The sequence below is a fragment of the Staurois parvus genome, unplaced genomic scaffold (genome assembly GCF_062004578.1).
Source record: "Staurois parvus isolate SC_StPar_1 unplaced genomic scaffold, SC_StPar_1.0 ptg000018l, whole genome shotgun sequence".
NCBI lineage: Eukaryota > Metazoa > Chordata > Amphibia > Anura > Ranidae > Staurois > Staurois parvus.
Genome location: NW_028317814.1, coordinates 6536552 through 6559571, shown reverse-complemented (window position 1 = coordinate 6559571; position 23020 = coordinate 6536552). Strand labels below are relative to the sequence as shown.

The following is a 23020-nucleotide window of genomic DNA, read 5'->3' as shown; positions in this document are numbered from 1 at the left end:
AAAAAAAAAAAAAAAAATCATTTGTCAAATCTGGGACAATTGGCAATAATAACAGTGGACTCCAATTCCAAAAATCCCAAATAACTAACAATTAAGCATCCTTACAGAGCTTCAAAGCAGTTATCTTTTTCTATCTAAATAGCCCTTGTAGTTCTCACTCGCTATAGATGGTGCGAATCTCGGCCGGTTCAGCAGGGAGCATTCGAGATTCGAACCATCTATACCAGGCTGATTATACCCCATTCGACTGTAGTATGACTTGGGTACAAACAGCCTATCGGATTTGTCATGCAATGCATGTCCTCTCAGCAGGGATGGCTTCCGCCCGTGCCTCTCCACTGGGAGAACACAATAGCTCCGCACTGTGTTGATGGGGGAATCGAGCAATTGCATCATCTATGGCTGAGACTTGACTCTGCAATGAGCCCTATTGTCATTCTGGGTTCCTGTGCAGTAGAACAAGCAATATGTGGGTGCATCTAGTGATAAAGTTAACATAAAAATAAAAGATAAAGATGCCACAATGACTAATACTCCACAATACACTAGGAGCCAAATTAAAAAGACAAAGTTCAAGAAAAGGTCATTTCATGGGTTTCATTTCCTGACTGGTGGAAACAGATCATTTGGAAAATATGTTATTTTTACCAAGGCCAAGAAAATATTAACACGTTGTAACAAAAAAATAGACTTTACATTTCACATTGAAATAAGCATTTGCCAATACAGACCAATTAAAAAGGAATATTAAAGCTCACCTCCAGGCAAAGAGCTAAACACACAAGTAAAATACGAAAACGTTCTACCTGCCAAGTGATTTATAATTCTGTTCAACTGGTTCTGTGACTTAAAGTGGAGTTCCAGTGAAAAAAATAAAATAAAAGTCAGCAGCTACAAAAACTGTAGCTGCTGACTTTTAAAAAACGGACACTTTCCTGTCCCTCGATCCCGTGGTGTCCCCCCCGCAGCCAGTTTCACCTGCCGCCCTGTGTTCCCGGCGCCGGCATCTTCAGTGTGGGCACCCGGCTATGACAGCTCACTGTGCATGTGCGAGTAGTGATGCGCTTTGTGAATGGTCCAGTAGTTTCCTGGGACCTGTCACATGTCCCAGAAGACTACGGAGTGGGGGGGGTCGTTGGTGGACAACTTCCGCTTCCGATTGCCTAGGCGATCGCAGCGGAAGAGGGAGCGGGTACCTGTCAATTTCGGGTATCCACTCCCCCCTGTTCCCTAAAAGGTGCCAATCCTTAATGGGGAGCGGGGGACTAATCCTTTTGGGTGGAGCTCCGCTTTAATTAGGTCTAACACACAGCACAACCCTGTCTGGCAGGGCAGGAGACCCGATTTTCCTTTGCTGCAGTTCAGCGACGCTTATAGGTCTCATCACCACCCCCAGCCTGTTACTGGACAGTAAAAAGAGAAGCCGCAAATTGATGAGCTCATCTCTCAGTCATTCTGCATGCTCCTTGCACAGCAATACAATTAATTTGCTTCTTGTTCGGATTCTCCCTTCCCCAGTCTGTGCTCTGCTGTACAGGGGAATACAAAATTTGAGTTGCCACTATCACAGGAATAGAGGCGCAATCTACCACGGAAGACAACTGTTACAGTGACAACTGCCTAAAAACCTCATTTCTCCCACTTCAGGGAGATTATCTTGTTGTGTAAATGGGTTAGGAAATAAATCTCGCCAATGAAAAATGGAGGCAAAAAAACCCTAAGGTATTTTAACCCTTTCCTACACTAAGAATTGCTTCACACAACCCCGTTGTGGTCCCGCTGCGCTTTGGGCAAAGCGCTGTTAATCCATGGGTTTTGTGCTTTCCCATAGACTTCTATAATGTCCCGTGATTTTGGTGCAGTTTCAGAAGATGCAACATGCATGAGTTTTGGTGCGCTTTCAGAAACTGCACCAAAATCACAGGACCTCATAGAAGTCTATGGGAAAGAGCAGTTAACCCGCTCAAAAACCACAAAGCAGTGTGAATCTGCCCTAAAATTAAAAAAAAAAAAAAAAAAAAAAAATTTTAGTTTCAAAGTGTAAACATTGCTGCTTACACCTTTTGATTGCTCTTTTCTAAAAACTCCAAAACTGAAGTTATCCCCTGCTATCCAGGGCGGCTGGGAGTTAACATTTACCATAATTAACCCTGTCAGTGGTGTGTCTGTCTTAACAAAGGGTTAAAAGATCTGGAAGCTGGGCTTCTGCATTGTGTGCTAATGAGGGCATAAATTGTGGGAGTCCCTCATTGTCAGTGTGGACAAATTGCGTTTCTTTTCTTTTTACATTTAGGGTGACTTGCAGTCAGCATGAGGCCTGATCCAAACCAACACCCAGTTAGGTAAGAAATATTAAAAAAAAAAAAAAAATTTTAGCCCTGGTTCACACCAGTGCAACTTGTCATGTGATTTGACAGTTTCAAATCGCATGACAAGTCGCACCCTATTGTTGGCAATGGAACCGGTCAAAACGGTACAATTCTGACTTTGCCAGAGTTGCACCGATTTGAAAGTTGTTCCTGCACTACTTTTTGCGATTCAGGTGCGACTTGCATAGACATCTGTGTATGAAGTTGGACAGATGTCATCAAAGTCACACCTGAAGTCACAGTGACGGGTCTTTGAAATCGTGCGACTTCACTTAAAGTTGCACGATTTCAAAGTCGGATCCAGTGTGAACCGGGCTTAGATATACTGTGTAAAAAGAAACAGAAACAATATTTTTTTTTTCTAAAATTTGACTGCAAAAGTAGAAATACACTTTAAATATATACGCCAATGATGAATTTCAGGTATGGATATTTTTACATAGTTACAATGGTCCACTTTGTTCTGCTTAGTGAACACAAGATTGCTCATTCTGCACGAGCGCCACTCAGAGAATATTTTGCATTTTTTCAATTTATGTAAAGCATTTTCTGAATGTATGAGGTGAAAAGATGGGTGATTAGATCACAGTCTTCACCTCATCCAAAGCGAATGGTATGCTTTAATCTTCCATATCCCCATCCCCCAGAAAACCCTAAACTTTCACTTGCTCCCCTAATGAGGAGGGCAGATTCAGTAACCAAAAGGAAATACCCAGGCTTGTGCCACCAATGCGGCAAATTGAGGTGGCCACATCAGGCTGTCTCATGCAGGCACAGTGGGGGGGGGGGGGGGTGACACAAAGGCCAGAGTGTTCATACCAGATACTTTGTCCTTACTGCATTTTCAGCCCTGTGTATGTCCAGGCCCCAAGCTGCACATCATCATTGGTCGTTAAGATATAGGAAGAACAGCAAAAATGACTGCCTCTAGTGGTATCCTCCCCTGCACGGCCCCGCAAATACCTATTTCTTCTGAGTATGGAGGAATATGGGACTCACACCATGTTACAGTGCTGAATATCATAGGAAGTCCACAGCTATGAGCAAACTAAAACTCTAGCAATTCATAGCTTACAAAAGGAATCTCTACATTCTCTACAGTTGAACAAAACGGCGTTGCAGCATAGGTGAGCTAAGAATGGGTACACACTAAAAGTTCTACCGCTGGGATGAACGATGAAAAAAAAAAAAAAAAAATCCTGAGAGATTACCGTACTAACACAAGCGATGTCAGTGCGGCGATCTCCCCGGCTGTGCTATTGTATTCTGCACGCCCCTGCCAGAGCAAACTGCTCAGCACAGTCATTGTTTGCAGTCACTGATTGGATGCAGGTCAGATGCTGGTTTTCCCGCATACTCATTCAATAGAAGCCAGTCATAAGACCGGCTTCTGTAGAAGAGACAGCTATATACATGGGCCCGAAAGTTGGCCAGTTCCTGCCATACTGACCATTTTAGGCCCATGTGTACCCAGCTTTAGTATTTGCAGCTAGCAGTCAAGGGTTGTATAAAGGTGCTGGGCAGAGCCAAGGTTCAAGGTTGCCTTTCTGCTCAGATTCTCGAATACATAACTACAAATTATTTTATAATAATATAATAAATAATATAATAATAATAAATAATATAATAAATAATCAAATTTAAACTTCAAACCCTGACCTACAAAGCCGTTCACAACACTGCCCCTGACTACCTCACAAACCTGATCCCCAAGTACCGCCCTACCCGTACCCTTCGCTCCTCACTGGACCTCCTTCTATCCTGCTCCCTAGTCTCCTCCTCCCATGCACAACTGCAGGACTTCTCCAGGTCCTCCCCTATCCTCTGGAACTCACTGCCCCAATCCATCAGACTGTCGCCTTCCCTCTTCACACTCAGGCGCTCCCTCAAAACCCATCTCTTCAGGGAAGCCTACCCCACCCTCACTTAACGGCCATTCTCCCTCTTTCCTCCCACCCCTCATTCCCCTCATCCACTTCCTACTGTACCTTTACCCCCTCCCTCCTAGATTGTAAGCTCGAAAGAGTAGGGCCCTCTTACCCCTCGTACGTTGTTTGTTTTTGTTGTACTGTACCATGTATTGTCCCCTCTATTGTACAGCGCTGAGCAAACCATTTGGCGCTATATAAACTCGATGTAATAATAATAATAATAATAATTTTATCACATATATATTTATTTCGTAATAGTTTGAATCTTCTGCTCTGCCCATTTTTACAATCATAAGTATATCACAAGTGGCTGAAACAAGATGGTGGACCGAGGATCTGAGTACACAGACCTTACCACCAAGGTCTTACAATAAATCTGAAGATGCTGGGTGACTCCCTTTGCAGTTATATACCCACAACAAACATCATTTTTACATACTGGTCCTTTAATTGTTGCCTTACAACACTGTGCCTATAAGCCCTATGAAGCACACAGATGCTGCCAGCTCCCTCAAGAACACATGATTACAAAGGAACTGATCCCATGACTGAGCATGTATCAGCTAATCACCTGATTTTTCTTGGTAAAACGCACACTTTTCATTTTTCATGACAAAAAATAAAAAATGATCCTGTCCGAACTGAATGAGATCTACACTTTTACAATGCTTAGCAAATACACCACAATTGGGAACTAGATGGGAGTAGCATCTTACCTTTAATGCCTTGTTTGGTTTAAGATTAGTCGTCATAACCTGTAAACAATCACCAGGACAGAACGGTGCAGAAAAAGCAACTGTAAAAGAAAACAACAATTTCAGATGGACTGAATTCTTTGCATTCCCTAAAACACTGTACAGATACACAGCAGCAACGTGCTATGACACAACAATCTAAAGTGAATCCCAATATCAGAGTTAGGGGAACTTACCATGAAAGTACCCAAAATACACACAGCAAAAACACACCTTGGGAAAATGGTTGTCAACCAAGAGCTGCAAACAGAAAGAACTGAGATTCAGCTAAACTGGCCACTAAGCAAAATATGAAATTAAAGCCAGCAGCTGATTAGCGTAAATGCCAATGAGACCCTACAGAGATGAAGAAATTAATGGTCGAGAATCACCTCTCGGCAATATGAAAAAAAAACACACCGGAAACTGGTTCATGCGTGTTCACAATATGACAATGTCACACACACACGGCTTATTACAAACCCGGCATTTAAATCATTGATGAAAAGAAAATGTAGCTGAGACACTACAGATTTCCCAAGGATGGTCACCATGGAAACCATCAAAAACCAGCCAACTTGGAGACTGTAACCATGGAGACAAAAAGGAGGAGGAAAAAAAAAAAAAAAAAGGGGGTCCAAGTGTGCGAATGACTTGAGGGCAAGTCCAACAAAGGAAGGAAAGAAAAAGCGCAAACAGCCTCATTGATGGCAAAGAGTGGGGTGTTTTGGGAAGCAGAGCGCTCATAAGATGAAAGGATGACTCCCGCATGCTTGTGATGTGGGAATAAACATCAGAGAGGGTCAGAAAATGATCATAAGGGAAAGCAAGACTGAAGCAGGAAAAAAAAAACAGTATGTGGTTACTATTTTGCTGATTAAGGTTTGCTCTTTTATGTCACTGACTTTAACGGACAGGTTTTTGTTGCAGCTTGAATGTGTTAAATCCTAAGCATTAGCCCTATACAGAATTGTGTTTATTTCTTTAGCTGTAGTAGAAATTCACAAAGTAAAAGAGAAGGGACTTTAAAGACAAGATGAAGAAAAGTCATTACTAAGCACTTGCAATGTTGTCAGCTGGCTAGCCGGCTCAGCTCTCATAATGAAAGGAAAAGTGCCACAAGCATGATCATAACAAACCAGGCTCACTTTAATTAATGGCAGGATTAACATGCCTTCTATTAGCAGAGGAAGGCATCTCATCTGGCTAATCTCCTACATTCCCTGCAACCTCATTCTGATCAAGTATCACGTTGGAATAAACAAAATACTTTTCTACAAAAAAATGTTGACTTTTCAAATCCAAACTGTCTAGCAGCAACATGTCCGCAAGTCTCTGACTTCCAGATTGTTTTGCAAAATCAAGGGCGATCTAATTAGTGTGGACTAAGAAACACAACTCTTTCCAAGAAGGGAAATCCCGAAACTGCAACCTGTAAGGGGGGTTCTGTAGTACTAAATGCCAGTTATGTGAAGTTTTAATAACAGACATCCATATATTCCTTTACAACACATGAGCTGCCAATTTCAGAAAAACATAAATATGGGGATTCAGAATCCCAAGAATTGGAATACGACTATGAAAGGGGACAGGGTACTGCTCCATAAAAAAAACATATTTCCACATCTTCATTATTCTGTGTGATGACTACAGAAGCAATGTCACATGAAAGGCTTGCATCACAAAGATGATCAGCAATTTCCTGGAATCTGCTAAATTCGCAGTCTATGGTAACATTTATTTTGCTGACCAAACACAAATCTTCAAGCAATATCGTTTCTAAAAATAAACAAGCATGTCTACTCATAATGACAATGGAAATAGAAGCTGCAACCTCTGTAGAATCCTCTCCCGTCCAGCACACATCACAGGTTAATAGTTACCATAAATCTGCATTTGATTTTGAATGGATGACTGGAAAAAAAGAGGAAAGGTTTGCATATCCATTCAGGCAACTTCAGATAAAGAAGGAGGGTCCCTGCGAGATGCAGCATTTTCCTTTTTTAGGACCACAAGCACATTTTGAGGGTAAGCTTTTGAAAACCACTTCACCAGGTCAAGCAGTACTCATGTCATACTTGACCTAATAAAGAGGATATAGTTCTCAAAGCATATCCTAAAAAGGAGGACTATCTGCACAAATCTAAAAGAAAGGCACGGCTGAATATCGCCCCTATAACCTTCTATATGACCGGACCAATAAAGCACAAATTAATGTTCATCTAATACAAATCAAATAAGAAGCAGTCTCTAAAAAAAGCACAGAAGCATAAAAACACTACAAAACAGAAGGCCGACGTTTGTGATCCTCTTCTGACCACCCTCCCTTGATTCTAGGAAGAATAAGAACATTTAAAGCAAGCCTAAAATCCACAAGACACCCCTAAGCCCTGCAGCAGTTTGGGGTCCTCACCTGGTGCAGAGACGGCGACCTGGAACGACGCTTAAAGCGTAAATACGCTGGAGGAGGCCCTGTTCCCTGTAAAGACATTGCCTGAGTACACCCACTCGCTTACACAGAAGGAAGCCACACTGAGGGAGGCCCTCCAATCACTGTGACATAGCAATGCTGTGACTCATCGGCTGTTTACAGGCTTTGCAGAGCTCACATTCCCACAGAGCAGAGCAACACTCCCGTCTTCCCACGTGCTTACGGCTGCAAGCTATAGTAACACATAAGGAAGTTCTGCAACCCCCTCCATTTATTCAAACTTGGCAGAATGGAAATATGGACATAGCTAGAGTTCTGGGTTTAAAACAATTTAAAGCGGTATTGAACCCAAAACCAAAAATGTAAAGTGGATAAATGTGAGCACACAAAGGAAGGAAGAGCAGCTGTGCACAAGGGAACCAAACGCACCCCTTTTAAAATATAGTATAAAAATGATGTGCAGAGCTAAAAGTAATAATAAAACCAAATATTAAAATTCAATGCGATATAAAAAAAAACAAAAAACTTATAATGTAAATCACAATAATATAGTTACAAGATTAGCATAAATAGTCCATATGAAGATTGGAGGTGCTCAAATATTCCTATAACTTTCTGAGGGTGAGTGATGTGCCTATAGGTGTGTAAAGAATGCGCACTCACAGAACGCGCAAATAAATGAGCGTTTGTATATTATATCCCAATGTCATCTAATGGTCATCACAGGGTATGGCAGGAATACCCTGCCATACCCTGTGATGGGTATGGCAGGGTATTCTACCCTCAAGGGAGTCTACCTTGATTCCTGCCAGGGTATGGCAGGAATCAAGGTAGACTCCCTCTGGTGGTCCTGGGATTCAGTAGAGGGGCATCAGGGATATCCTGAATCCCCCTTAAAGGGTGGGTGGGTGCAGCTCTCTGGGTGTGGTGGAGGTTCCCTTTCTGGTGGTCAGGTGGTAAGTAGCTGAAAAGTGATACTCCGCACAGGAGTCAATATAAGAACATATCCATAGTGTAGTATGTTCAGGGTTTTATTAAGGTATGCAAGTATCCAGGAAATGATATCCATAACAGAGTGATAAAAAGCATGGACTAACCGTCCAGGATAAAAAGATGGCCACCAGAGCTCCACGTTGCTCCAGCGGCGTGACATCACTGGTTCCCTCTTACGCGTTTCGTGCACCTGCACGTCATCTGAGGGGACTACCAGGCGACGTGTGGGTCCACGAAACACGTAAGAAGGAACTGGAAACCCAATAACGGCACGCTGCTGGAGCAACGTGGAGCGGTTTTGAGGCAGTTGATAGGCGTTTGCCAAGCGATAAAACCTCACCACAAACGCCTATAAATGGTATTAACGCTCCACAACCGCCTCACAAGGGCACCACTGCCATACAACTTGAATGGGAGGCTTGAATGGGAGGCTTCAACTCCTCCTGACTGGACACGAGGCGTCAGTTATGCCGCGACGCTAACGCTTCAGTGTGAACAGCACTGTGTGCTGCCATGTGCAGAATTTTCATAGGCGTTTGAGAAGCATTAAGAACACTTCCCAAACGCCTGTCTGACGCCTGCTGACAAAGATAGTGTGAACTGAGCCTTAAGAGTGTCATCACTGGATAAAGGAGCAACAGAAACACCTTTGGACAGCAACATTGTCAGTCTGGGTTTGAGGGGGGGGATGTTAGGCAGGGTATACACGTAGAGTTTTTTTCTTTCAACCAGAGGGTTGGGAAAAAAAAACCCCTCAGATCCCCACATCCACACAAATGTGGATGCAGGGAACTCTCCCACTGAGCTATTGTATTCTGACAGCGAGGACTCCCATCCCAAATACACAAATCAGCTTTGCAGCCATTGGCTGCAAGAGCTGACCGATTGCTTCTTTTACAGCAGGACCCTTCAACAGAAGCCACTTGATAGACTGGCTACTGAATAGACAGGGGTACACAAGTACTGAAATTCAGTAAAACATTTAAGCCAAACTCCAGCTAACACTTTTTACGTAGTTTGAGCAGTTTTTTTCCTTTTGGGATAAAGGTTTTAGGTAAATAATTTAAAGCTGATCATTGTAAGCACCCGTCAGTATTAAATATTTTGTCCCAAACCTGTAACTGCTACATCTATAGTACAGTGTGATCTGTTGAAGAAACAACATAGACTTACTGAGCAGATCACTAGGAGAAAAAAAAAAAGAAAACTAATGCAGCCACCATATCTTAGAAAGGGTAAGTTGCAATGTAATAAATGTTTGCTTTTGGGTTTAATACTGCGGTGGCTGCATTAGTTTTCCTTTCTGTCAGCCCCCCCTTATGTTAACCTGGTAATCCTGCCAGTAACACTGTCCTAGGGTGGCAAAACTCACTGTATCTATAACAGAGTTGCATTGTCACTCTGGGTTTCTCTTCTGAGCTACCAACATCTCCCCATTACTTCATCTACATTATATGATTGAGGGGGGGGGGGATTTTGAAATTCACAGAACATAGCTGAAAAAGCTAATAAAGTTGTTTGAGATTTCCACATAGTACACAGGAAATGACAAGCACACTGGATTTCTGACATAATCGACTGGTATTTTTCTGTACTTGACTTCTTGCTTCCCACATATTGCATATGCGCAGTGGCAAAGAGGGTGGCCCTTAATGATAATACAAATGGCCAAGGTCTCTGTGCTGAAAGTGTGTCATGATCGAGAACTGGCAGAATGGGATCCTGATCATATGACCACTGTGACAGCCAATCACAGTTGCCACATCATTGGAACGTCCACCCTGCCCCTGGGTGTAAAGATGCAGTTAATGGGATTCTGGGACTGTGTGGGAAGGGGTAAAGCAACTGTATTTAGCCTGAGAAAGAAAACAAATGCAGCCACCACATCCAATGACTGATAAGCATGCAATAAATTACATTTTTCTCCTCAGGTTAGTAGCAGATTCCTTTGGTTCAGTAAGATGTGAGGTGAGGCTTCCATGGATCAGACTTGTTTTCCTAGCAATTTCCGCAGATGCTCGATTGGATAGAGATCTGGAGATTTTGAAGGCCAAGTCATCACCTTGAACCAGATATTGTGTTCCTCAAACTATTCTTGAACCATTTTGCAGTGTGACAGGGTGCATTATCCTGCTGAAAGAGGCCACTGCTATCAGTGAATACTGTTTCCATGAAGGGAAGGGGTGTACCTAAACAATGTTTAGGTAGGTGGTATGTGTCAAGTAACATCCACATTATGTCAGGACCCAAAGTTTCCCAGCAGAACATTTCCCAAAGCATCACATTGCCCCCACCAGCTTGTCTTCTTCCCATAGTGCATCCTTGTACCAGCTCTTCCCCAAGTAAGCAATGCACATGCATCAGACCTTCCACAGGATGCAAAAGAAAATGTGATTAATCAGACCAGGCCACCTTCTTCCATTGCTCTGTGGTCCAGTTCTGATGCTCATGTGCCCATTGTAGGCCCAGTTGGCTGTGAAAATGTGTGAGCATGGGCATCCTGACCAGTCTTCAGCTATGCAGCCCCCCACCGATCAGCGACTGCTGCCCCTCTCTGCCAATCCCTTCACTGGCTTCCACTAACCCAACGTATAAAATTCAAAATACTAACCACAGCTTACAAAGCCATCCACAACACTGCCCCTAGCTACATCACCAACCTCATCCACAGATATAGTCCAAATTGCCAACTCCGCTCCTCCAATGATATCCTCCTTTCTAGCTCCCTCATCACCTCCTCCCACGCTCACCTCCAGGACTTCTCCAGAGCCTCTCCCATCCTCTGGAACTCCCTACCACAGCATGTCCGGTCAGCCCCCACCCTGTCTGCCTTTAGGTGATCTTTCAAAACTCACTTCTTCAGGGAAGCCTACCCCACCTCCACCTAAGTACTGTACTTGAATCACCTCCGCCAGATCATCCTCTGAAGTTATCACCTTTTGTATCACCTCCCCCTTCCTTTAGATTGTAAGCTCCACGAGCCGGGCCCTCCTATTCCTTCTGTACTGAAATATATTGTAATTGTATTGTCTCCCATTATATTGTAAAGTGCTGCGCAAACTGTTGGTGCTATATAAATCCTGTATAATAATAATAATACACAACAAACTGTGATGCCAATTTTTTCTGCTTTCAACACATCAACTTCAGGGACAACATGTTTACATGCTCCCTAATATATATCCTTCTGACTTTCAAATGCCACAGTAACAAGATAATCAATGTTAATCACTTTACTGGTCAGTGGTCAAAGTTATGGCTGATCAGTGTGTGCGCGCATGTATATACAGTATATATTAATATTTATATACAGTGTGTACATATTTATTAACCAGCCTGGAGAGAAAGTAAAGCGTTATTTTAACTGCACGCTCTTTTGGCCACTTCAGAACAGATTTGAGATCCCACGCTACAACCATAAAACCACTGAGGTTTTGGAAACATTTATACAAAAATTGGTACATTCCAAGCGTGCCTGACTTTGGGGAATTTTAGAGTTTGGTAGATACATGGAAACCACATAGAGAAATTCTGCAAGTCATGTTTCCTTGTTTTTCTGAGGAAAGAAATAAATCCAACTGAATGAGGTTTTTGTATAAACAAGACTCACATGATCAAAATGGTAATTAAGGATATAAAACAAGTAATGTATTCTTTATAGTAATTTATTTTATGTATCACAGATTTTCATACAGCGCTGACATTAAAATCAGTCCCTACCCTCAAGGAGCCTACAATCCAAGGTCCCTCAAGCCAGCCATACATGGGTCGAATTATGAAAGAAAATATTTTCTAAGAATTTTCAAATTTTGCACTATATATGAGGCTACAGCAACAGTCAATTTTTGAGCGATCATCGAATTTGAGTGGTCTGGCATGTTGAAAATTTTTTGAAAAATGAATGAATTTCTAATAAATGAAGGGAGAATTGTGCGAGAAATGTAAATGAAAAAGAAATGAGAATGAGCTGTGATCTGGAAAGAAAAGAAAATTCTTGGTCATGAAAATTCTATTCTGTAGCAACATGAGGTGAAATTAAAGGCTTGGTTGGTCAAATTTCTAAATCAATGGTAGCACCATTAGATTACAAAAAGCACAAAATTTCCAATTTTCTAAAGAAAATTTGTTCGGAATTCAACACATGTATGGCCTGCTTAACTCACGTACACCGGACTCTTTATTAAGTACACCTGTTCAATTGCTTGGCAACACAAATTGCTATTCAGCCAATCACATGGCAGCAACTCAATGCATTTAGGCATCAACATGTGGTAAAGATGACATGCTGAAATTCAAACCGATCATCAGAATGGGGAAGAAAGGGGATTTAAGTGACTTTCAACGTGACATGGTTGTTGGTGCCAAATGGTTTGGCCTGAGTATCTAAAAACTGCTGATCTACTGGGATTTTCACGCACAAACATCTCTAGGGTTTACAGAGAATGGTCCGAAAAAGAGAAAATATCCAGTGAGCGGCAGTTGTGTGGACAAAAATGCCTTATTGATGTCAGAGGAGAATGGGAACACAGGTTTGAGATGATATAAAGACAACAGTAACCTATGTCAATATGGACCAAAATCTCCGAAGAATGTTTCCAAAATCTTGTTGAACCTATGCCATGAAGAAGTAAGGCAGTTCTGAAGGCAAAAGGGGGTCCAAGCAGGTACTAGCAAGGTGTACCTAAGAAAATTGCTGGTGAGTGTACATACATACAAACATGGAGGCCAATCTATACAGGAGCCAATTAACCTACCAAAATATATGTGTAGTGTGGGAGAAAACCAGAGTACCTGAGGGATCAACAAATATGTGAGTAGTCGATTTCCCTAAAGGAGACCCAACCACAACACTACCTGCATGGAGTTAGCATGTTCTCCCTGAGCTACATGCAAACTCCATGCATGTAGTGTTCTGGTTGGGTTTCCTTTAGGGAAATCGACTACTCACATACTGGTTGATCCCTGTATAGAAAAACATTTACAGGACACAAACAACAGAATTTAGTTCTTTCCTTCTAATCGGTTTCTTTGAGTGCATTAGAAGACAAAAGGATTCAGGTATTCTGAGCAAATAGGCTTAAACTTCCACCTTCATGAGGAATTGGACACTTCAATCACACTCCCATCAGCAGACGCGGGATCGGCATGGTGGGTGCTGCCAGGTAGAAGGGAGATCACCGCACATCCATTCGCTGATCTCCCCTTCCTGCGAATGATCTGGAAGCGACTTTTGTAATGACACTCCCAGGACCTGGGACCACATTCCCCAGCCAACATGGCCAGGATTGAAGCTAATGGAGAGAGCTCCATTAGCTTCACTGGAGGGCAGGTGAGACATCAGGGATCTTTTAGACCCTTGATGCCTCCCTAAAAAGAATTTGTTAACAACATAATCATCACATGGGGACTTTTTGTCCCCTATGTGATAAAAAAAAAAAAAAGTGTAAAAAATTAAAGCTACACCCAAGCACCTACCCCCCCCCCAATATCCCCAACAGTTTTAAAGGGCAGTATTAGAGGTGCTAAAGTAAAACCCCTGAACCCGTTACTAGAATGAGAGTTTTCTAGTTTGTAAAACAGCTTTTCCATAGACCTGGAAGTTTTGGGGGCTAGGCTTGCAATTGTACTAGTCTTCATTTTTGAGTATGGCCTTGAAGGTTATAACCTGGGAGCATCAAAAAGTTCCAGTAGGGAGTGTACTAGAAAAGTTTTGGATAGTTTGAGGTCTTTTAGGGATCCCGTATTAATAAGAACTGATATGGTATCTTCAAGCCTGGAAGCTATGGCAGCTGTCTGTGGCTCCTCAGGAACAAAATCTTCCATCAAGGATTTGTGAGACTCTTCTTCAGTCAAAGGTTTAGCAACAAAAGGCTCAGAGGCCACTACAGCTGCAGGTATATCTGAGAACATATTCCTGAGAAGAAGTACACTTACAGCCTCTGAATTCTGTGTTAACAAAGTTGCAATGTAGGCAATAAAATTAGGCATAGCTGCAGAAAGGCCCTCCCTGGATAAGGCATAGGAGGGGGCTTTATCCTGAAGAGCTACGGAAAAAACAGGATTATATGGACTCAAGCAAGGATCAACAAATCAGGCTGTTGGTATTAGTGCCCAAACGTCACATTCCAGGCTGGCCAAGCAACTTTCAGTTCAGTAGGGTCTGGTTACGGCCACCAAAGCTATTGCAGAGGATATACTGATCCAGATAGCTGTATAAAGCACAGCAACATGGATCAAGTCATGACTGAAGAAATATAGCCTTGAAAAAGGACAAAATGGCTAGAAAAAATGGTTAAACTTTTCTCAACCAAAAAAAACCCCCATCATAATAGAATGGAAAGGGGTCATACCAATTTTGAACAAATATCTTTTTACACTTAGGTTTTCAGCACCTAAAGTGGTACTCCAAGCACTTACCTGTCCAGGGATCCTGCGATGTCCTCACCCAAGTCGATTTTTTACTTGGCTTCGGGTGCAGGTGCCGGAATCTTCAGTAAAGGAAGCCAGCAGTGAAGCCTTGCAGCTTCATACCTGGTTTCCTACTGAGAATGCGCAAACGTTTTGTGTGTGAAGTATCCCAGAAGGCTGCAGGGGAAGGAAGTGTCCGGGAAGGCTGACTGGAAGTGGGTGCGAGTACCTGTCAAAATTATGTACCTGCTCCACCCTGAAAAAAAATGCCAACTGAAGCCGTGGGGATGGAGGTGGGGGGGGGGGTACACACAAACAAGAGTAACTACCCATCTTGGGTGAACTTCTGTTTTAAGATTTGGGGGAAATAGGGTTGGAGGACCCCAATACTGTACAATTGGCTGATATAAGAAGAGCTATTCAGCTTATTTAGGAAGAGGAATTCTGACAGCTCCGGAGGAAACACTGTGACATACTTCTCATCTGACTCATTGCTGGACTCTGCCAATAATTATAAGCTTGCTGCAGCAAAAGAGGCATAGAAGGGAAAATACTGGAATATAGTGAAAAGATTTCATGTGGAAGATGATTTCATACAAAAAAGATTTTTTTTTTTGGAAAGGGGGGGGGGGGGGTCCAGACACTAAAAACACAAAATTACACAATTTCTACACAAATCAGTAAAAGGCCAGTTCAGTATAAAGAGCTTTGCTCAAATGTGACTATAATTACACATTATTCCATTTTGCAAATTGTGGTTTGTGATGTAAAGTTGATAAGCTAAAGTAATATACTGTATAAACTGTTTGCATGCTAGACTTTTTTCCTGCTCAGTAAAGTTAGTGATACACACATCCTACATTATTTAGTCTGACAGAAGCAGCAGTATTCAGGTTTCAGGTATCATGGTCCCACATTCAGCCAGCTCATTGGACTATGAATTACCATAACAGAGCATTGAGCCTACAGTGGAGATCGAAAGTTTGGGCACCCCAGCTAAAAATTTGTATTAATGTGCATAAAGAAGCCAAAGGAAAGATGGTAAAATCTCCAAAAGGCATCAAATTACAGATTAGACATTCTTATAATATGTCAACAAAAGTTAGATTTTATTTCCATCATTTACACTTTCAAAATAACAGAAAACAAAAAAATGGCGTCTGCAAAAGTTTAGACACCCTGCAGAATTTATAGCATGCACTGCCCCCTTTGCAAAGCTGAGACCTGCCAGTGTCATGGATTGTTCTCAATCATCGTCTGGGAAGACCAGGTGATGTCAATCTCAAAGGTTTTAAATGCCCGGACTCATCTGACCTTGCCCCAACAATCAGCACCATGGGTTCTTCTAAGCAGTTGTCTAGAAAACAGAAACTGAAAATAGTTGACGCTCACAAAGCTGGAGAAGGCTATAAGAAGATAGCAAAGCGTTTTCAGATGTCAATATCCTCTGTTCGGAATGTAATTAAGAAATGGCAGTCATCAGGAACTTTTGTTGACATATTATAAGAATGTCTAATCTGTAATTTGATGCCTTTTGGAGATTTTTCCATCTTTCCTTGGCTTCTTTATGCACACTGATACAAATTTTTAGCTGGGGTGCCCAAACTTTCGATCCCCTCTGTAAGCTCCTCACATTTGCTGTGCAAGATGTGTTGTCGATCTTAGAGCTTGGCTCAGAGAGCTCAGAAGTCAATGTCATCTACTGTCCCCATGATATGGTGAGAAGAGAATGATCACTTGACAGTCTGTTACTTCTGTCTGACTAATGTCACTGGTCTCTCTACTAAAAATATATAAATGAATTGAATACCCAAATCTGCCTTTAGCCACGTGACCAGTACCACATGATAATCTGCCAGTACTGAAGCTACTGGAGAAATGTAGCTTAGATAAAACCGACAATGACGCTGCAATGCACCAACCAGGGACAGTGATCTCAAAACAGTCAGAACTGAACAATCTGGTCAGCAATTAGACAATTACTCCAAATCTCACTGCTCCTAACTTGCGTGTTCTCCCTTAGTCTCATGGAACAGCCGGGTGCTAGAGCCCAGGACCCCACTCTTGCTCCATACAACTCTCCAATACCAACAGGGTCTGGACACCTATGACGAAGAGCCAGCTGGATTTGGTGAACAATCAGAAAGCACTACATCCTTCCACCCGAGGTCACTGCTGTGATTCACTTGTATCAGGACCTACTCCAAGAGATTAGGTCAGGGACAAAATCAAGAGCAAAACTGCTGGGTTCAAGACTGCAAACATGGTGTTTGCTATTACTAGAATGAATATTTCTGTCTTCCAAAGCCACCAAGATGATTTATTTGTGCCCAGGTTGACAACCTTGTTTTCTGTATGGACATTGATGGTTTATTCACAGGTTGAAAAGCATGAACTGCTAGAATGGATTTTCTATTTATTCATCAGTGTTAAGCCTCAAGGCAGACTTGTTACACAATGGCAATGCAAACCCTTCAATAACTGATCGTTATACTGCACACGTGAAAGAACCGTACAAAAACATTGGAACTGTTGTTGAACCAAATCCAGATCAGACATACCAAATACTATTGTTACATATACAAGGATGTGCAGGGATTGCATTACATTAAATAGAAATGGCCACTCCAAAAGATTAAGCAAGATTAAGGAAGGGATTTTGTTGGTCCACAGATCACATAAGTCATCACCAACAAGTGGTTCTTAAATCAGCAAGAAAAAAAATTGCCTGGAAGGAAACTTAGGGATTTTGCTAAGACCTTTCTTGGATAACAGCACAGTGGCTAGGTGGTTAGCACTTCTGCCTAGCACTAGGGTCATAGCTTTGAATCCCAACGACGGCACTACCTGGCCAGAGTTTGCATATTCTGTGCCTGTGTGGGTTTCCTCCCACATTCCAAAGACATGCTGGTAGGTTGTTTCCTGTCTAAATTGGCCCTAATATGTATGAATGTGAGTTAGCAACCTTAGATTGTAAGCTCCTTGAGGGCAGAGACTGATGTAAATGTACAAAATATATGTAAAGCACTGCTTAAATTGACAGCGCTATATAAGTACCTGTCATAAATAAAATAAACTACAGATCACTAATCTACATTCGGCTGGCTGACAAACTTCCTACAGCATACAAGACCATAAAGGGCCATAAATGTCAAGGAACATTCACCTAGTCACTGACTGCACCTAGTTTTTTGGAAAAGTCTAACATGGTGAAAGGTTTCACCAGGTGATTGCCACAATGGGAAAGCCAAAAACCGTATCAAGGTAACTGGAATCCATCAGTGTTGGCTGACTATTGTTGAACACCGCAGGGAGATGCACGGGACACTGAGTAGAAGCGAAAATCAACAGCAAAACATTAAAAGTTAATTTCATATTTCTCAAGATTCCTATGTGATACATTCATCCTGAAATTATTTTTGCGTTCAGTATGAAGGGATCTACCTTAATTTGCTTCCTGAAAAACTGTTGAAAATGTATTTTCCTGAGATTTCAATCAATATGTGATGGGGAGCCACACTGCAAATGTAGAATTTGTTTAATTCCCAGATTTCAGGCTTTAATACACTGTAGTACCTATGCCATCATCACCATTACTACAAGCACTGTGCTAACCAAAATTCTCACCGATATGAACCCCTTGATCCAAATTTATTTAAAGCTGATCTCCATGTTTTAGTGAAGGTTGGTTTGTTTGGACCAAGCTGGTCCACACAAACTATTCCCTTTCTAGTAGATGTGCCCACCGTGAGTGCTACATAACCTCTCTGCCCGGCTCAGTCAGAGAAAGCTTTGTATTCATTCATAGAATACGAAGTGCCCTGTGAGTGCCACTCAGCCTGACTTGATTTAGTTCCTGGAGTGGGATGGGCAGTTCCTATACCGCTGCTAGAACACAGCGCTGTATACTGTATGTAGTTGGGGCTACATACGGTTTAATCAGCGCATATAGTGGGCACTTCTATTAGTGACGGTAACACTGTGGTTTGTTTGGAGCAGCTAGATCCAAACAAAATATTTAACCTTCATTAAAACCGGGAGGTCAACTTTATTTAATCAATCTGGTTGGAATAATCTGGTTACAGAAATCGAAGGGTCAAAAACAATTACCATTAAAAAAAATAATAGTATTCTACAGACTTTTTTCTTTTTTGACACACTACTCATTTGTTCAAACAAAATACTGGTGTGCAAATGGCATGATGATGAATCATTGCTTAGGCACTTTAAAGGGGAATTAAAGTGCCAATTTTAAAGACTGCAGGCGGGCAGGCTCTTTATTGAACAGACATTCAATGACTCTTCTGCAAAGAAATAAACCTACCTGACTGCTTTATGAAGGCCATAGATGGGTCGTTTATCGGCCGAATTTTCATTTGACCGAAAAATCGGCCAATATTCACACAGTTAGTGGGGCAATGCCGTTGGCCGTTTTTCGAGAATCTTCTCGTTTCTTTTTATCAGTCATGCTTGGAAAAATCCACGAAAAATGGCAGTTTTACGTAAGTATTGGTGGCAGCATCCATGGCAGCAACGACTGATTTTCCGTTTATCGGCCGACAATTTGGCCAATAAACAGCCCGTCTATGGCCAGCCTTAGTCTCCTATGGAATGTACACTGAGCTGCTTAGTGTACTTTGATAACCAAATCCCTTCAAATGTGCATTGGTGACCAATGAAGACGGACGCTGCCTAGCACCTGGAAGAAGTCCGGTAGAAGATGCTGGAACTAGGCATGAAACACCGTATCGTTAAAAAAAAAGGTAAGTATTGGGACTTTAGTTCCACTTAAGATCTGCTTAAACCCTATTCCAAACACATCCAAAACAAGACTCCTCAGGTCTCCAGAAGAAAAGATTACTTATCTTATTATCATTTCTCTATTCATAGTATGGACCAGGGGCGGACTGACAACTCATGGGGCCCCCGGGCAACAGGGGATCATGGGGCCCCTGTGTCCTAGCCTACACCCAAAAAAGCCTATGAAAAAGCCAATTAAAGGTACCAGGGGCATCTCATGGGGCCCCCTACTTACCCCGGGCCCTTGGGCAGTGCCCTAGTGCTCACATGGTCAGTCCGCCCCTGGTATGGACAGCAAGTTCTATGCATGATAAATAGGTCAAGTGATATTTTCCAAAACAATTTTATTTGGTGGACCCTTTTGGGCGATTGAGGTTCTTTAAGTCTGTTTTGGACTCTCAAGTTGAGAAGTCAACTGCCCCCACTTTTACAAAACCAACCAGCATATAGCACATCATCTTCTGCATTCTCTATTCATGAGTGACACCAGCTATGTAAACATCACTGAATGGCAATGAAGCTTGCAAATACAGATGCTACTTGGAGGTCCTGGGACACTAGACGATTCAATATGCCAATATCCACCCAAAACCAAAACATTTTTGAGTAGATATAAATTAAATAGTCATAAGCAGAAGGAAAATATTTACACAAAAAATGACTGTTCCAACCATTTTTCTGAATACATTAATGAGCTAGTAAGGAAAACAGTTATAAGTCAACATGGCACCGAACTATTTAGTACTGCAGTAGTCTCAGAGAATGTAAACGTTCGGTCAGCACACTACTAAATCTGCGTGTTATGCTTCAGAGGCAGTAAGATAATGAGACAATAAAATACAATTGCCAGACATTCCCTTTAAGGACTACACAAATCCAACCACGAAGTAATGGCATGGCTTATACTTTAACCCAAGTGGTCACACTAAGTTTATAGCTGAATAGTATTTGGTTCTTAAGACAGTAGAACACTGCTGGTTACCATGTTGTATCTCAGGTCATATAGACAGGATTATTAGCAGGTGCAAGATCTCTCTATCTTAAAGTGGTAGTAAAGGCTAAAGGTTTTTTACCTTCATGCATTCTATGCATGAAGGTAAAAAACCTGCTGTGTGCAGCAACTCCCCCAGCCCCCTCAATACTTCCCTGAGCCTCATCGCGATCCAGCGATGTGACTGACAGCATTTGGTGCACCGGGTCTCTGCCTCCTCATTGACTGAGACAGCAAGCGGGAACCATTGGCTCATGCTGTTGTCAATCACAGCCAGTCAGCCAATGAGGAGAGGGGGGCAAGCCGCGGCTCCGTGTGTGAATGGACACACGTAATAGCGGGTGCCCCCATAGCAAGCTGCTTGCTATGGGGACATCCGACAGACAGGAGTAGCCAGAAGAGGAGGATCCAGGAAAACCACTGCACACAGTAGGCAAGTATAGACATGTTTGATATTTAAAAAAAAAATTATAAAAATTAACCTTTAGAATCGCTAATATTAGGTTCACACTGTTGCGGGACCACATGTAAATCAGACACATTCCTGCACCCACAGCAAGAACGCGCTCCCACAAGGTGCCATTAATTCCTAATAGCACCACCACATTTTGGAAAACATGGTGTGGAATTTGGCTTTGGCACTTCAGGTGTTTTTTTTAAAGAAAAAAAACAGTCAGATACTCTTTCCTTGCGGGAAACACAGGTGCAATTCTGTATCCGAGCAAATGTGCGATTCATTACCTACAAAGCTGTGAATTTAGACTAAAAGTGTGTGTTAACTTAAATATTTTTATGTGTGTGTTCACATATCTGTAATTTTATAAATCACAGTTTATCATTTGCATATACTTCTTCCATCTGAAGTACCTGGTTGATTCTGGCAGTCACCTTTCTACCTTGTCATAAGCTGACCACACAAAGCACAGAACCTGAGCTATGTTAGTGTGGTCAGTTTCCATCCTTTGGCTGACCATTCAGAGGTAAAGGACACTGTGCAGACACCCAGCATGCCTGTATTTGATAGTCTGTTCAGCCACCATGCCCCCCTCCCAATCAGAGCCTGCCTTTGGCACAAGCCTCCCTCCCAATAAGAGCCTGACTCTTCAACACGCCCCTGCTCAAGCACAGTGTGTAGTAGTATTTCTCAAACTTTGTTTTCAGTTAAGGCACCCTTTAAAATTATGCACAATCTTAAGGCACCTCAATATAAAAACTAAACTAATAGTTTTACATAATGCATCAACATTCACACACATAGGACACCCAGGGTGCATCAACATTCACCCAAACATGCCTTTGCACACTGGTACCGATTAGTATTCCAATATTTCTCTTCTCCCTCAGTTTCTCTCCCTCACTCAGCTAATGTGACTCTAGTGCTAATGGAGAGGGACAAACAAGGATGCTGTGCCTGATGTCCTCCTTATCAACCAATGAAGACATTGGTTGTTAGGACACCAGTGGCTAGGAGGCTGTCATGGTGCACAATGAAAATCTGTGGCTTTGTGTAACTAAAAGGCAGGCTTGATCCACCTGCTGGCTAATATTCAATTTTTGGGCAATTTTTAGGCATTTTGCCAACGCATCCTGGTTGAAAAACGCTCAGGCTGATTTGCCTATGGAGTATAGGCACACCATCTGTCTGCATTGTGCTGTAACCCCGCCCCCCACTATCAGGAAGAAGAGATGCATGGTCACATGATGGAACTTTTTAGCCTTGTAAAAAAAAGGCAAGAAAAAACATTTCTGAATCTAAGAAAAAGCAGTTATGGTACCGGCACAGTTATAACTATATTAGAAAGTGTCTATAGCATTGAATGTTACCAACTACTTTAACCACTTCCCATCTGGCCCATGTACATAAACGGCCAGACGAGAGCAGTGCAGGAGCAGGTTGCCATTCATAAACAGCGCCCGCATTTTCAGCCTGTGCACGCTCCCTGGGAGCGCACGGCACCGCGATCCAATGCCCGCTGTGTTGGAACACCGATCGCTGTACGGGACACCTCTGTGTGAGGTCCCGATCATGTGATCACTGATTGGCTAATCAGTGATCACATGAATAGTAGTAAGCAAGATGTCACTTCTGACATCATTACATACTACTTGTGAAATCTGTGAATGATCAGAGATCACATGGAACAAGGCTATTCACAACAGCCTTGTACCATGTGACAAACTGTGACCAATCACAGCTTTCACAGTATTTCTCAATGGCTGCAAGAATGCAGTCAGAGAGGAGAAAGTATTGGTTTTACAGCCTTTATGGGTGTAAAAGCAACCAGTGTAGAAAAAAAAAATAATCTTCATCAACCCCCCACAAGTATCACTATGGTGACACTGGACTGTTAGGGTGACAGTAT

At 42.2% G+C, this 23020-nt stretch overlaps 1 protein-coding gene across 2 annotated transcripts in view; it reads right to left on the bottom strand.

Moving 5' to 3' along the window:
* The window catches only part of MAFK (MAF bZIP transcription factor K), a 57553-nt gene that overhangs the window by 11963 nt on the left and 22570 nt on the right, over positions 1-23020 (bottom strand). The window contains exons 1-2 of one of the 2 annotated variants that reach the window (XM_089682308.1): positions 7448-7591; positions 5017-5096 (exon numbers count right to left, since the gene is read on the bottom strand). In XM_089682308.1, the coding sequence (XP_089538434.1) occupies positions 5017-5052 (36 nt within the window). In that variant the 5' untranslated portion in view covers positions 5053-5096; positions 7448-7591. Of the gene's footprint in view, positions 1-5016; positions 5097-7447; positions 7592-23020 lie in introns of those variants that run through there. The other variant, XM_089682318.1, reaches the window with a different exon arrangement.